A 13124-nucleotide genomic window follows, 5' to 3' on the forward strand; every position below is an offset into this window, starting at 1 on the left:
AAAACCGCACAATGCCTGTAGCGCTTGTCTGTGGAGAACGAAAGTCTTCAGTAACAGCCGTGTATTCTGCCTTTCATTTACCCAAGGGTCTGTGGACTCTTTTGGACTTAACTCTCAATAAACAGCTCCTGGCCTGTGAGCATGTATGAGTCTATGACTGAGATGATCCCATTAAATACTTTGTCCTATATTAGTAATGCTGATTATTTTCTTTATGAGCTGCCATATTTTGTCCTGTTTAGTATTAAGCCAGGTTTTCAGAGCAGTTAGGTGCTCACATCCAGCTCTCAGGGATTTGAGAAAAGCCAAGACACTCAGGTGACCATGGGCATGGCAAGGAAATGCAAGATTGCCTTGGAAGGAGTAGAGTACTTACCCAAAAGGTATCAAATTCAGAGCTAAAAGCAAACTGAAAGCCCTTTCTGATCTTTGCCTGCCTCGTCCATCTTCCTTGGCAGACAAGCACTGGTCACGTATAAGTTCAGAGGTACTAGGTAGCTTTTGGTTCATATGCATTGTTTTAGGTGGAGACACAAGTAGGACAGAGCAGAAACTCCAAATTATTTCCCAGCTGTTTGTGACATGCCTACAGCAGGAAATTTTAAAACACAGTAGCTGATCAATCTTGACTGTCGTACTTTCAAGCAGGACTTTTCACGTAGCCTGGCATGGTGAAAATCCTTAGCTGACCAACCTCAACTCTAAGCCTGAGGCTGCCTCTGTGGGATCTACTGAGGGTCTGTCTGTCACTGAGCTGCACAGAGGCGACTGTCACATCCCTCTGCTGTCACTTAAAAAGCCATCTTGTGGCTGATCCTGGCACAGCAGAGCACTTTGCCAAGGCACCAAAGACCTTCAGGTGTCAGAGAGAAGAGAGCCAGGTCACTAAGAAATTCATGGGTTCCTCAGAGAGAGCCAAGATCCCCAGCCTCAGAGTATTTGACGTAAACAATGATCTCCTTTCATCTTCAGTAGTGAGGAAGCCAACAGAGCATTTTGTCCCAGTGGAGGCAATGGCAATACATTTTCTTGCTCTCTCTTTTTTCCTATATCACATTCTGGGAGCCAGAAAGTGAGCAGTAATTACAGCAGGTTGCTAGAAGTATTGTGTGCCTTCAACATTTGCTAGTCAGCTCTTTCCTGCTGTTCAAATGAACATGCCACATGAAGAAGGACTTGAGGCATAAACTGTGCCTTTTTGCTCTAGCCACAGCTTCTATGCGTAGTTTTCAGAATTGATTTGTTTATATAAAAGTCAGTTTTGTTAGCGTCCTTTAAATAACATGAAAGAGGAGCAAGCAGTGCACACTGTAGTTATACAGATGGTGCTGAGCTCTCCTCAAGTACCCACAGGGTGTGTGAATTTGGCTAATCAGACAACAAAGCAATAAGTGCCCTCGAAAGCAGATGTTTGTATGGGGGAAAAAAAGCTAGTGCAGAAAAAAAAGCAAGAGAAACAGCAACTTCCATAAACAAATAACACACATGTGGATACACACACGTTCCCAAGGCTTGCTGTGACATTAGCTTCTCAGGAGCACTGGAGTTAATGTTTATCAAACTGTCTGTTCCTAAATCCACATGGTGATTTACTAGAGGGGAATATAACCAATCAGGCACAATAAGGTCTAAGTGCAACCAGGGCTGAGGTGGTTTTAACTCCCAGGGAAGCATCTCCAAGGCATGCAGAGTGGAGACAGAGCCAGTGATTTATGATACACACTGCCTGCAGGGCCACCAAAAGCCTGTGGAGCCACCAGAGCTGTGTGGCACCTTCGGCATTGTCCCCAGGCTGCCTTTCAGGAACAGAAAGAGTTTTTGAGATTTTTCTGCTCCAAGTCTTAGTTTTGTTCCTACTATGTGCTCTGCTCAGAAAAATAAGACTCTTCTTGAAGAGAAAGGCCTTAGGTGTGGTCAGGAGGAGCACAGTAGAGAGAAACACTCCTCTCTCCATTTTATCCTTCTATGAATAGGCTTTTCTGTAGGAATTTGCTTTGTCTGTAATTAGCTCCCCAAGGTGGCCAGGTATTTCACGGCTATTTTTAGCCTGTGGATTTCACTATGTCCCTCCTTTGCTGCAGAGCCTCAGGAGCCTGCAGGCAGCAGAGCAGCAGCACCAGCAGCTTTGGTCAGGCTCAGCAGAGACAGACGGTGTCTGTGCAGGTAAGCACATTCACGCAGTGGTCTCAGCACACCGGGAAGTCAGAGTCTGCAATGCTGTGAGCAGAGGAGATACCTGGAGCATATTCCAGCTTTCTTTCAGGTTCTACAGGATGAACCAAATGAGCACCCTGGCTGGATAAAAGGACGGACTTGCTTTCATACAGGAACCGGCTCCGTTTTATGCAAACTCAAGGGAACTGCTGGCAGGCTGGACACAAGGACATGTGTTTATCCTTATCCAGAGTTGAAATGGAGATGCCCCAACCAGTTTCTGATTAGCAGCAAGGGTAACTGCAGCTTCCAGAATGATGCCAAAAGCTTATGTTTTGTGTAGAATTCTACCACCTGCAATTGAGTTGAATGTTGCCCAGTTTTATACTTTGGTTGGGCCCAAGAGTGAAGGTATGATTAAGTATCTGATCATTGCTAATAAAGTCAGTGATGCCAGATTCAATCACAAAACTCTGGATCTTCTACTCCATCTTTAAATTCTTCTTTACATCTGTAGACCGCAAGAGAGCCCACTCCCTGAACAGGAGTAAACCAAAAGATTCGGGCCTTTGTACGTCTAAAAATCCAGACTCTCTGTTTTATCCTATATAACCCAAAATGTGGACATTTTTTAAGTGATAGCCCTGTGCTGACTTCTAGGCTGCAATGACAGACAGGAGGCAGAAGGCTCAACAGACAACTTGGGAACAAGTATAATGGCTTTAGCATGTGTTAAGGCAAGATCACAAGGACTGGATAAGCTTACTACAGCTGGCCAAGTCCTGGAGATGTGCTGGCTGGGCTGTGGTGCAAATCTTCTCTGGTAAGAAGTATAGCATACACTGCCTAAACCTTATCTAGGCAAAATTTGAGGACTGGTATTTAAACAAGAGTTGAGAGAATGACATTAAGAGCCAGAACTGGATTTTAAAAGCTTTCTTAACCATCTACATTAGAGTTTTTGGCTTAAAAAAAAAAACCAAACAGTTGCTATGCAAAGCAGAAGTCAGACCATGGCTGTGCAGGCAGGGAGAGGCATCCTGAAATGGCCAGTGCAGGCGGCCACGGGGATCTGCAGATGGGCACAGGAGAAAATCCCTGTGCCCACGCCTGGGTGGGAAGGCAGAAGGCCCCTATGACACTTGGTGTGGGAGCAGAGAGGCTGCCTTGTGCAGCCACACACGGCCTGTGAAATGCACTTTGGACATGGGTTGGCTGACAGCGGGCACCTCTGTGAGCTGCTGTGTGTGGGTGGGTGTCCAGGGGTCCTGGACTACTCTCAGAGCCCCTCAGACTGGGATACTGTGGGGGTCCTCACTGAGACCACAATGGCTCAGGATAGATGCTGTACATCAGCAATGCCCAGAAACTGCAGCATTTTTTGCCTGGAGCCTGGGGGTAGCAGCCCTATGCTGGCTGTGACCCTGGGTTTTGCTGGCTCTGTGGCTGTCTTCCAGTCCCTCAGGCTGTGGGCCTCAATCACAGGATCTACCCTGTTTCCCTGAAAATAAGACAGGATCTTTTACACTAATTTTTTCTCCAAATGTTATTACTTTTTTACATGTATAGCTGCCTGGACACTATTTAAATGGACTTTTTAAAATGAACTGTAACTGAGTCTTATTTTTGGAGTAGGGTTTATATTTTGAACATACTCAAAAATCCTGAAAAATCAAGGTAGGTCTTGTTTTCAGGCTGGGCTTATTTTCAGGGAAACAGGGTATGTGAAGGAGCCTATCACAAAGGAGTTGTGGGTTGTCATGTATGTGCTGTGCAAAGAAAACCTATAACTTCAAGCTGAGCCCAAAGCTGGGTGTTTGAAACATCCTCCTCTCCCTTGCTGTGTGGATGCACCGAGCTGACATTGCACTGAATTAAATTTCCTGGCTAAGACTGTGCACAGAGAAAATTTTACTTCACACTCTCCCAAAACAGTACACTTCAAGAACAAAACGTATACGAGCTGTGAATCCAAATGTGACAGTGTGGTGAAAACGCCTGTTCCCTCTAGCAAGGCAGAGCAGTGTGCTGCCTGGACATCGCAGGGGCTTGCCACATGCAGCATGGTCTGTGTTTCCTGCACCCCTTTCCTTCTGCAAGGGGTTCCCAGGACAGATGCAGTGAGATGGGAAAGGTGTTTCCCCTCAAGGTGAACTAGGGTACAGGCATCTCTCCTTCCTGAAAAAGAGCAGTGTGATGGTGGGGCCCATGTGCCCAGCTGTCCTAGCCTGCCACTGCCCATTGGCAGCTGATACAGTCTCTGGGACAGTCTCAGAGGTGTCATTGGCCTAGCAGGCCACCAGGGCACTGGGAGAGCAGGGTATCAGCATGAGAAAACAGAAAATACCCTCCTTCTACTGCTATGAAGGCAAGGACAGAGTTGTAGGTGGTGAAAGAGGCACCAAGCAGTTTTGTTGGGCTTCTAAGAGTGCAGTGATACTCACATTACCTCCTTGTCATGGAGATCTTCACAATATGTAACTCAAGGTCTCTCTAGGTTTGATTAGAAACAGACACCCCAAACTTTGCATTGAAACTTTGAGGCCATCTCCAGTTACAGGAAGTCTGGGCATATCCATATGCAGATGTATGCAATTTGTTTCACTTCAGCAGTTAGCATGACTGCTTTGAGGTCAGGGAGCCTGTTCCTAGGGAATGACAGTTACTCCTCCGGACGCTCAGCCAAGGGGGGATGCAAGCCACCCCCTCCCCACGCCGCGGTACGTGCTCCCTGCCTCCTGCCCTCCACCGCACTCTCACTGCCCTTCTCGCGGACACAGCTCATCCCCCCCGTGCTGCAGGGGCTGGAGGTGAAGGAACCTGTGTCTGCTGCAGCGTGGGAGCATGAGAGCAGGGTGGCTGAGCTGGCAAGGAGGGCTCTGGGCTAGTGGCAGGCAGCCATGGGGACACCCGCCATGTGTGCAGCAGGGACGGTTGCCTGGTCCTCATGGCTGATAGCCTGTGGTGGAGATAACTATCACTGCTGAAAGCCCTGTGCCCAGCTCCCAGCTGCAGTGTGTATGTGTGTGTGTTCATGCAGACCCTTCCCCAGCTAGCTGAGTCACTTAAGCAGATAAGAAACAGCAGAGGAGTTCCCGAGGGGAGGTGTCATTTGCTGCCACTGGAGTCACAGGGTACCTGGGAGTTAGGGAGGCAGGCAGCACAAAGGCACAGGGGAAAATGTACTAAGCTTCCTGACATCATAAATAATAAACAGAAAGAAAGGAAGAAAAATTCCTGGAATATTTATCTTTATTTATTACTCTATTTCTACTGACTCTCATAGGTGGTAGTCAGTTGCTGCAGACTTTCTGGAACTGTTGTATTATCATTAGTTTTGAAAATAGTAAATATTATAGCCATAGCATACAATTTATCCCAGCTGTAGGGAAGAGCTTTGTCCAAGCTCATTTTGGACAGGCCTGTCCACCTGCTGAGGACATCAGAGCAGCTCAGCCCATTGCAGAGTGCAGGTGCAAAGAGCAGGCAGGACAGCAGCCACCGGACAGTGGCCCCAGCACCCAGGGACTACAGATCTTGACAAAATGTTCCTAAGGATCAAAGCAAAGAGAGCTGAGATCTACACCGTTAGGCTTTGCTGAGCTTTACACGGAGCTCCCCAAAAGCCTGAGGGAACAATATTAAAGAAGGCAATAAATCTGAAAATACAGCACGGTGGCAATGGCAGATGTCTCCTTTGTATCTAGTGCCTTCTTCCCAGTCCTGCCCTCAACTCCTCTGTACTAGCTGGGTAATTTTTTTCAAACCCCTTTCATAGGGATCCTCCCAAGTGTAAGCCTGGGCCTTTCTTGCCCTTGTGCCCGAGAGTGACAGTGACATTTCATCCTCCTGTTTTCGTCCCAGTCACCTTAACACAGTCTTCAGCTGTGAGACTGAGAAAAGAGCAAAGATATGTATACCTTCTCACAAGCTGGCTTGAAGGCTTTTCGCTGTGAAAATGTGATAGGGTTGTTAACAGAAGAGCTAAACTGTAAATATAGAGTGAGTTAGGTGGCAGGATGTTGTAATGAAGGATGAATGCTGGAGAAAATGGTGATTTCCAAAGGCACAGGCTAAGATGCCTGAGCTGACATTAATAAACCTGGATATAACATTGCTGAGGGAAATCTCATAGTGGGGACATAGATGGTGGACCTGTTCCCCAGAAAGACTGATGCAGGACTGAGAACATCTAAAAGCAGTCTAATGTGAAATTTAAATGAAAATATTAGCCAGTTGGCATGATCTTGGTTTGGTAAGGAGAGCACAGGTAGGAAGTACAGCTCCACCCTTTCCTTTCTGGACCTTTAGGAGCCAAGTGTAGCAGCTCAAGGTTAAACCATGCAGTAGGGCTACCATGTTTTCTTGTCCAAAGATCCCAGCCAGAAATGTGTGCAGGTGTGACACTGGGCTGTGCAGCGCATGTCGAGTGGGCCAGGCACTCACACAAATCCCTCTTTTTCTGACTGGGAGACAGCCCACTGTGCAGAGCAGTAGTAGCAGGCAAAGGAGACCCACAGCCACTTGTCATCACAGGTGTTACATGCCACTGAGTCCCCAGCAGGATCCTGCTGGCATGGCAGTGGTCTTGATAACGAAGGGAACACTGCTGTTGCTGGAAGCAGGAGGTGGTCAGGAAAGGACACCCCATCACAGCATCATTTGCACATGTCTAAGGGCACATATACCTGGTTTCACTCATAGCTGCTAAGCCTTAGAGAGGAATCAGCTCACTGCAGTGGTTAAATTGTCTACCTCCTGCTTCACCATATTGCTCTTGTATGTCATGGCCCATTAATTATTAATTACTCAGGGCATTCAGGCAGAAAGAGCCTCCCAGGCTGCTGTCAGACTCTCACGCTCCACTCTGCATTCACAGAATCACAGAATGTTAGGGATTGGAAGGGACCTCGAAAGATCATCTAATCTAGTCCCCCTGCCAGAGCAGGAACACCTAGATGATGTTACACAGGAGTGTGTCCAGGTGGGTTTTGAATGTCTCCAGAGAAGGAGACTCCACAACCTCCCTGGGCAGCCTGTTCCAGTGCTCTGTTACCCTCACTGAGAAGAAGTTTCTTCTCATATTTAAGTGGAAACTCCTGTGCTCCAGTCTGGACCCATTGCCCCTTGTCCTATCATTGGTTGTCACCGAGAAGAGCCTGGCTCCATCCTCGTGACACTCATCCTTTACATATTTATAAACATTAATAAGGTCACCCCTCAGTCTCCTCCAGGCTAAAGAGACCCAGCTCCCTCAGCCTTTCCTCATAAGGGAGATGCTCCACTCCCTTAATCATCTTTGTGGCTCTGCACTGGACTCTCTCCAGCAGTTCCCTGTCCTTCTTGAACTGAGGGGCCCAGAACTGGACACAATATTCCAGGTGTGGTCTCACTAGGGCAGAGTAGATGGGGAGGTGCGGCCTCACCTGGAGCACTGTGTGCAGTTCTGGGAGCCACAGTATAAAAAAGATACTAAGCTACTGGAGAGTGTCCGTAAGGGCTACAAAGTTGGTGAAGGGTTTGGAGGGCAAGCTGTATGAGGACCGGCTAAAGTCACTTGGTTTGTTCAGTGTGAAGAAGAGGAGACTAAGGGGAGACCTCATCACAGTCCACAGCTTCCTCACAAGGGGAGGAGGAGGGGCAGGCACTGATCTCTTCTCTTTAGTGACCAATGACAGAACCCGAGGGAATGGCAGGAAGATGTGCCAGGGGAGGTTGGACATTAGGAAAAGGTTCTTCACCCAGAGGGTGGTGGAGCACTGGAACAGGCTCCCCAGGGAGGTGTCATGGCCCCAAGCCTGACAGTGTTCAAGAAGAGACTGGACAACACCCTCAGACACATGGTGTGAACTGTGGGGTTGTCATGTGCCAGGGACAGGAGTTGGACTCGATGATCCTTGTGGGTCCCTTCCAACTCAGGGCATTCTATGATTCTATGAGACTCTTCTCACGTCTCTGTGCCCTGCACACAGGCTAGGGCATAGGTGTCTCACACCAGCCTTTTCCGTGGCACTAAGGACCATTCATAGCCTCTTTGCTGAAAGCAGTGGAAGTCCTCACAGAAGGCTGTGGGGGAGACCATGGGATGTCAGTCAGGAACACCTCCGCTGACACACCGCCATTGCCTCCGGATGCACAACCAGAAAACAGATCCAACCGTGAGCCACGTGTGGCTGCTGTGTGCCTCTGGTTTCCTACCATGTGATATTCAGCACAGACGGTCTGATGACTGGGGACCATTCTGAGTCCTGGGTTTGGGTCCCTTCATCCCCAGGGACCTCTCCTGTCACCAGGACTGAGGAACGTAGTGCTCCATGGGGTTCAGTCCCACTGTGGGTGGTGGGAGGGTAGAGGATGGTCTTGCTGGGCTCATGGAAGGAGAGCAGAAGGAGCTGCCAGAGTTCATCCCAACCTCCCCCTCCCCAGCTGTGTTTGCATCCATGGACTGTGATGAGTCCCCCTGGCATAAAAGCCACCTCCTCCCTTGCATACAGACTGGCCAGGCACCCATGCCACCCCAAGCTGGGCTCCCACATCCACTGAGGCCAAGGCCGGCAGCTTTCCTGTGCCCAGCCAGGGCAGCCCTCCCCTCCCAGCTCTGCCCAGGATGTTGACAACCTCTCTGCCTGCATTTAGAGGCTGCTGCCCAGCTGCCGTGGCTAGCTTTAGATGGTTGAACCAACTAACTGGTCGAAAGATTTACATCTGTTTTCTTCTCTCTCTCTTTCCCCCTCCCCACCCTGCTCAAACCCTGCCCTCCTCTCTCCTCCCTACCCTCCCACCCAAACAGGTAAGGAGAGCAGTCTGGGAGAGGCTGACTTGCAGTCAAGCTCCGACCCTCCGGGAATGGACAGCAGCTACCTCAGCGTGAAGGAAGCCGGGGTCAAAGTGCCCCAGGACAGGGCCAGCACGGACCTCCCCAGCCCCATGGACAAGGCCGACTCGGACAGCAACAAGGGCAAAAAGCGGAGGAACCGCACCACCTTCACAAGTTACCAGCTGGAGGAGTTGGAGAAGGTCTTCCAGAAGACCCACTACCCAGATGTATACGCCAGGGAGCAGCTAGCCATGAGGACAGACCTCACCGAGGCTCGTGTACAGGTAACAGGGGATGGCCTGGGGCTGGGCAAGTGGTGGGCGAGCTGCAACAAGCCTCTGTTCTCTGGGGAATGAAAACGTGGGCCAAACATGGGCAAATTTGTTGTCCCTTGCTGTGCCTGAGGTCACTTGCAGCTCCACCAGCACATGAAGGCACCTGAGCCTGACCCAGAGCCCACGCCACAGGCTGGCTCACCTGTCCAGCACGCTGAGGGGCAGGACAAGATGGGGAGGTATGTCCATGTCTGACACTAGTGTCAACCCCTTTATTTGGGCTGCTGTCCTGAGCTGCAGTGTTCACAAAGAGGCCTCTTGTTCTTTAGCTAGCAGGGCAGCAGGCAGGGAAGCCTCACTGTTACCCTAAACAAAGTTAATATAAAAACTACTTCAGGAGGCTCAGGAGTGAACAGGTTCGTTATTCTGAGTGGGAGCAACCTGTTCCACAGTATGGGTCCTTTCTGGCAAGAAGAGGATACAGAGGTGACCAGGACATTCAGTACCAGAGAGGATGAGATGGTACAGGAGAGGTAGGTCTTGCTGCCTGCTTGGCTAAGCAGGTGCTGAGACTATATGAACACTGGTGATCCGGAGGAAAAAGGTGCTCCCACCATCTTGAGAGGAGCAGGAGAGTCAAACAGTCACACTGCCTCCACCCACACAGGTGCCAGCTCCCATTAACTAGCTCCTCTGAACTAACCTGGGGGTTCAGCAAAGCCAAACTCCAAGTTGAAGGAGTGAACGATTCTCTGAATGCTGCTCTTTCCTCTGAGTCAGGGTTAAATTAAAGGCCTGGCAGAGCTCAGAAGCATTTGCAAAGAGGAGCACCATCACTTGGAGCAGACATCTGCAGCTCACACCTTGATGGCCATCACAGGTCCTGCCGAGGCTTAGCCTCTCATGCTAATCCTGTGACTTTCACTGCAGGTATTTATCAGCTCACCACCCCAGAATCTGCATTAGCATTGAGAATTGCTGGTGTGTGGAGGCATCTGATTATCCTCTTGTACCAGGAAGACTTCCAGGTCCCAGGCAGCCCAGCTTTCCCTCCACTCTAACCTTTACAAGCAGTTGCTGCAAACAGTTGAAGCAGTCAGGCCAGCATCCCTGCATAAGCTCATTTTTCTTTCTACATTTACTTCCAGTTTTAAATAGCTGTCGGATTTTTCGTCTGCTTGCCTAAATTGGTTTGCAGGGCTGGTGTGCTCTTCTTCCCCACAGCTGTTTCTTTTCAGTCCAGACACGGCTGCTTTTCAGTAGAAAGCAGCGTGATTCCCATTGGTCCTGCACGTAGCATGCTCAGCACTGCGGGATGGGCAAAAGAAGGCAGCACTACAAACGTCAGCTCTTTACTTCTGCCGCTGGATGCAACCTTTGATTTCCCAGGGACACATCACAAGTGCTGATGGGGTCTCCTGGGAGGCCAGGCACAGCATCGGGTTACCGACCCACACAGTGCATGAAATTCCTCATGCTCAGGAATGAGAATGAGGTGCTGGAGAGTGGTGAGCTCCTCCTGCCCGCCTCTGAGCCAGGCTGTGCAGCTAGCACAACCCAGCTAGCCTCAGAGCTGGCGAGCAGAGCCAGGGCAGGCAAGGCAGATGCAATCCACAAGTTTATTACATATGACCCACAAACTCAAGGGTTTTTTCCCCACTTTACCACTGGATAACACTGCAGTTGAGGGCAGAAGTACCTCCCCAGACAGTCAGGAGGAAATCTGGTGGAGGAAGGGGGCATTTCACCCTGCCCTGAGACAGGTGCCCCAGCAGCCCACCGCCACGGGCAGAGAGAACAGCCTCTCTCCTCTAGTGACTGCCAGCTCACACTTCTCACTTGGGATGGCGATGACAGGGCTCGTGTAATGGAGCAGCTGAAGGACTTATCTAAGTGGCCTGACCACTTGAGTGCTTACCCTGGGCTGCAAGGGGTGAGCACTCGCATTTCACTCATTCCCACAGACTCGATGGGTAGGACCCCGTCCCTTGGGCTGCGGGGCGGCATTCAGCCACCGCCTCATGATGAAGGGCTGTTGTGCCATCGGTAGGAATGCAGACTCTGTCACTGGCGAGCCAGAACCTGCAGGCTCGTGCCGAGTGCTGTGGGTGCTGGCTGAGCAGGCTCAGGAGTACCCCAGGTCCCAGGTATTTCATGTGGGTTATCAGTGTGCTGGGGCTGCTGGCTAGTGAGCTGCTCAGCCTTGTCACAGCAGTAGCAGTCCCCAGGTGACACGGGGACATAGCCTGGGGTGGCACAGGGCTCTTCTTCTGATGTGACAGGGCTATGCTTCCCACAAGGAAGGCTTTTGGGGCTGGGGCCTTAGTGAATCACCCTAGCACTTGTCTCCAGCTCTGGGTTGTATTATATTTTGTTTAGGCTTTGATTTGTCCTCCTACCCCTCTGGGCAGCTCTGCTCTGCTGGGGCATCCTCCTGCTAGCACTGCAGCACTGAGAGACATCAGCTTACAGCCGAAGAGGGGGCACAGACCAGGAGACCGATGGTGAAGCAAACACCCACTGCAAGGACCAAGGGCTCAACCAGGGCCAAGGCAAAGGGTGGAAATCACAAATAAGCCATGAGTCCCTTACTTCTTTCCTCCTGAAAGCGAATTAGCTGCTATGCACTCAGATGCCCTCCACCAAGCTGGCAGGGGCTTTGGCTGCTGTGGGGTGTCTGGGCACACACCTACTGCAGTCCCATGCGCTTTGAGGGGAGCTCAACCGTTCCTCTCCCAAGGAAGGTAAGGTCTTCTAAGGAATAACAAATGTCCTGATAACTTCGTGGAGACCAGCTTCAGCTGCCTGCAAGGCTGAACTAAGCAAAGCCAAGCGGCAGGAAGGCGAGGCACCCCACAGGTTTGAGGTGTGATGCTCAGTCCCATGGCTGAGCCAGCTTTTGGCTGGAGGTCATCCCCCCTGGCCAGGCTTGGCTCCCTGGGGAGCGCAGCCAGCCACCACGCTGCAGGCAGAAGCATATGTGGAGCCCAGACAAGCACAGGGCAGCTCAGGTTTTTTCTATCCCTTTCCCAAGCTCACGCTTCATTAGTAAAATAGCTGCTGGAGGTCTCGGTGCCTGGAGAAGAGCTCATGCCAGCAGCAGTCTTGGGGTGGGCCATGCTGTCTGCAGAGTGGTGGCATCCCGCAGCCTAGCCCCTCTCCTGGCTGCCTTGGTTTCCAGCTGTCAGTGCTGGCGTCCAACAATGTCAAAGCTAATTCCCCCTGCAATGCAATGCAATATTTTCCCTGCCTGCCCCTGACAACCTGGCCCCTTGCTGCCGTGTGCTATTAAACTACCGCATGTCCCCCTTTTCCAAAGTGGGAGCCGTGTGTAAGCCCTGTGCAGAGGCAGAGCCGCCCCACCAGGAAGAGGCTGCTAGGGCTCAGAAACAAACCTGCAAGGGTGCACAGTGGGCACTGTTTTCATGCAGGTCCCACACAACATGCACATCCCATTCCTTTCTCCTCCTCTTCCATGTTTGGGGCTGCAGAGCCCCAGAAGGAGCTCCTGCTCTGTACAAGCAACTGCCTGAGGTTCTTCTAGCCCATCCAGGGCTGCAGCAGATGTCTGAGGCAGTGGCACTAGAGAAACATGGTAGACACATACATATATTCACACATGGCTTCTTCCCCTTGCATGCAGACACACACATACACATCCCCAAGCCCATGCTAGCACAGCCCCAGCTGCTCTTCTCTCTTGGTCTGTATCTCTGCCTCCTGGCCTGCCCTGTGGCAGAGCAGAAAGAGATGGTGCTGGAAGGAGGCTTTGCAGCCAGGGGATATAACCCCTCAGCCAGCCCCCCTCAGAGCCAGCCTTATGATTGCTGGGACTGTTAATGAAATGTTTTCGGCGGTGACCCTCTGATGCAGCGGGG

At 50.8% G+C, this 13124-nt stretch overlaps 1 protein-coding gene across 1 annotated transcript in view; it reads left to right on the plus strand.

Moving 5' to 3' along the window:
• ALX4 (ALX homeobox 4) overlaps positions 1–13124 on the plus strand; it is a gene marked incomplete at its 5' end in the record, with an annotated part of 40694 nt that overhangs the window by 20980 nt on the left and 6590 nt on the right. The window contains one exon of the mRNA XM_082058585.1: positions 8945–9255. Coding sequence (XP_081914711.1) covers positions 8945–9255 — 311 coding nt within the window. The remainder of the gene's footprint in view (positions 1–8944; positions 9256–13124) is intronic.

The sequence above is a fragment of the Streptopelia decaocto genome (assembly GCF_964273445.1).
Source record: "Streptopelia decaocto genome assembly, chromosome: 7".
NCBI lineage: Eukaryota > Metazoa > Chordata > Aves > Columbiformes > Columbidae > Streptopelia > Streptopelia decaocto.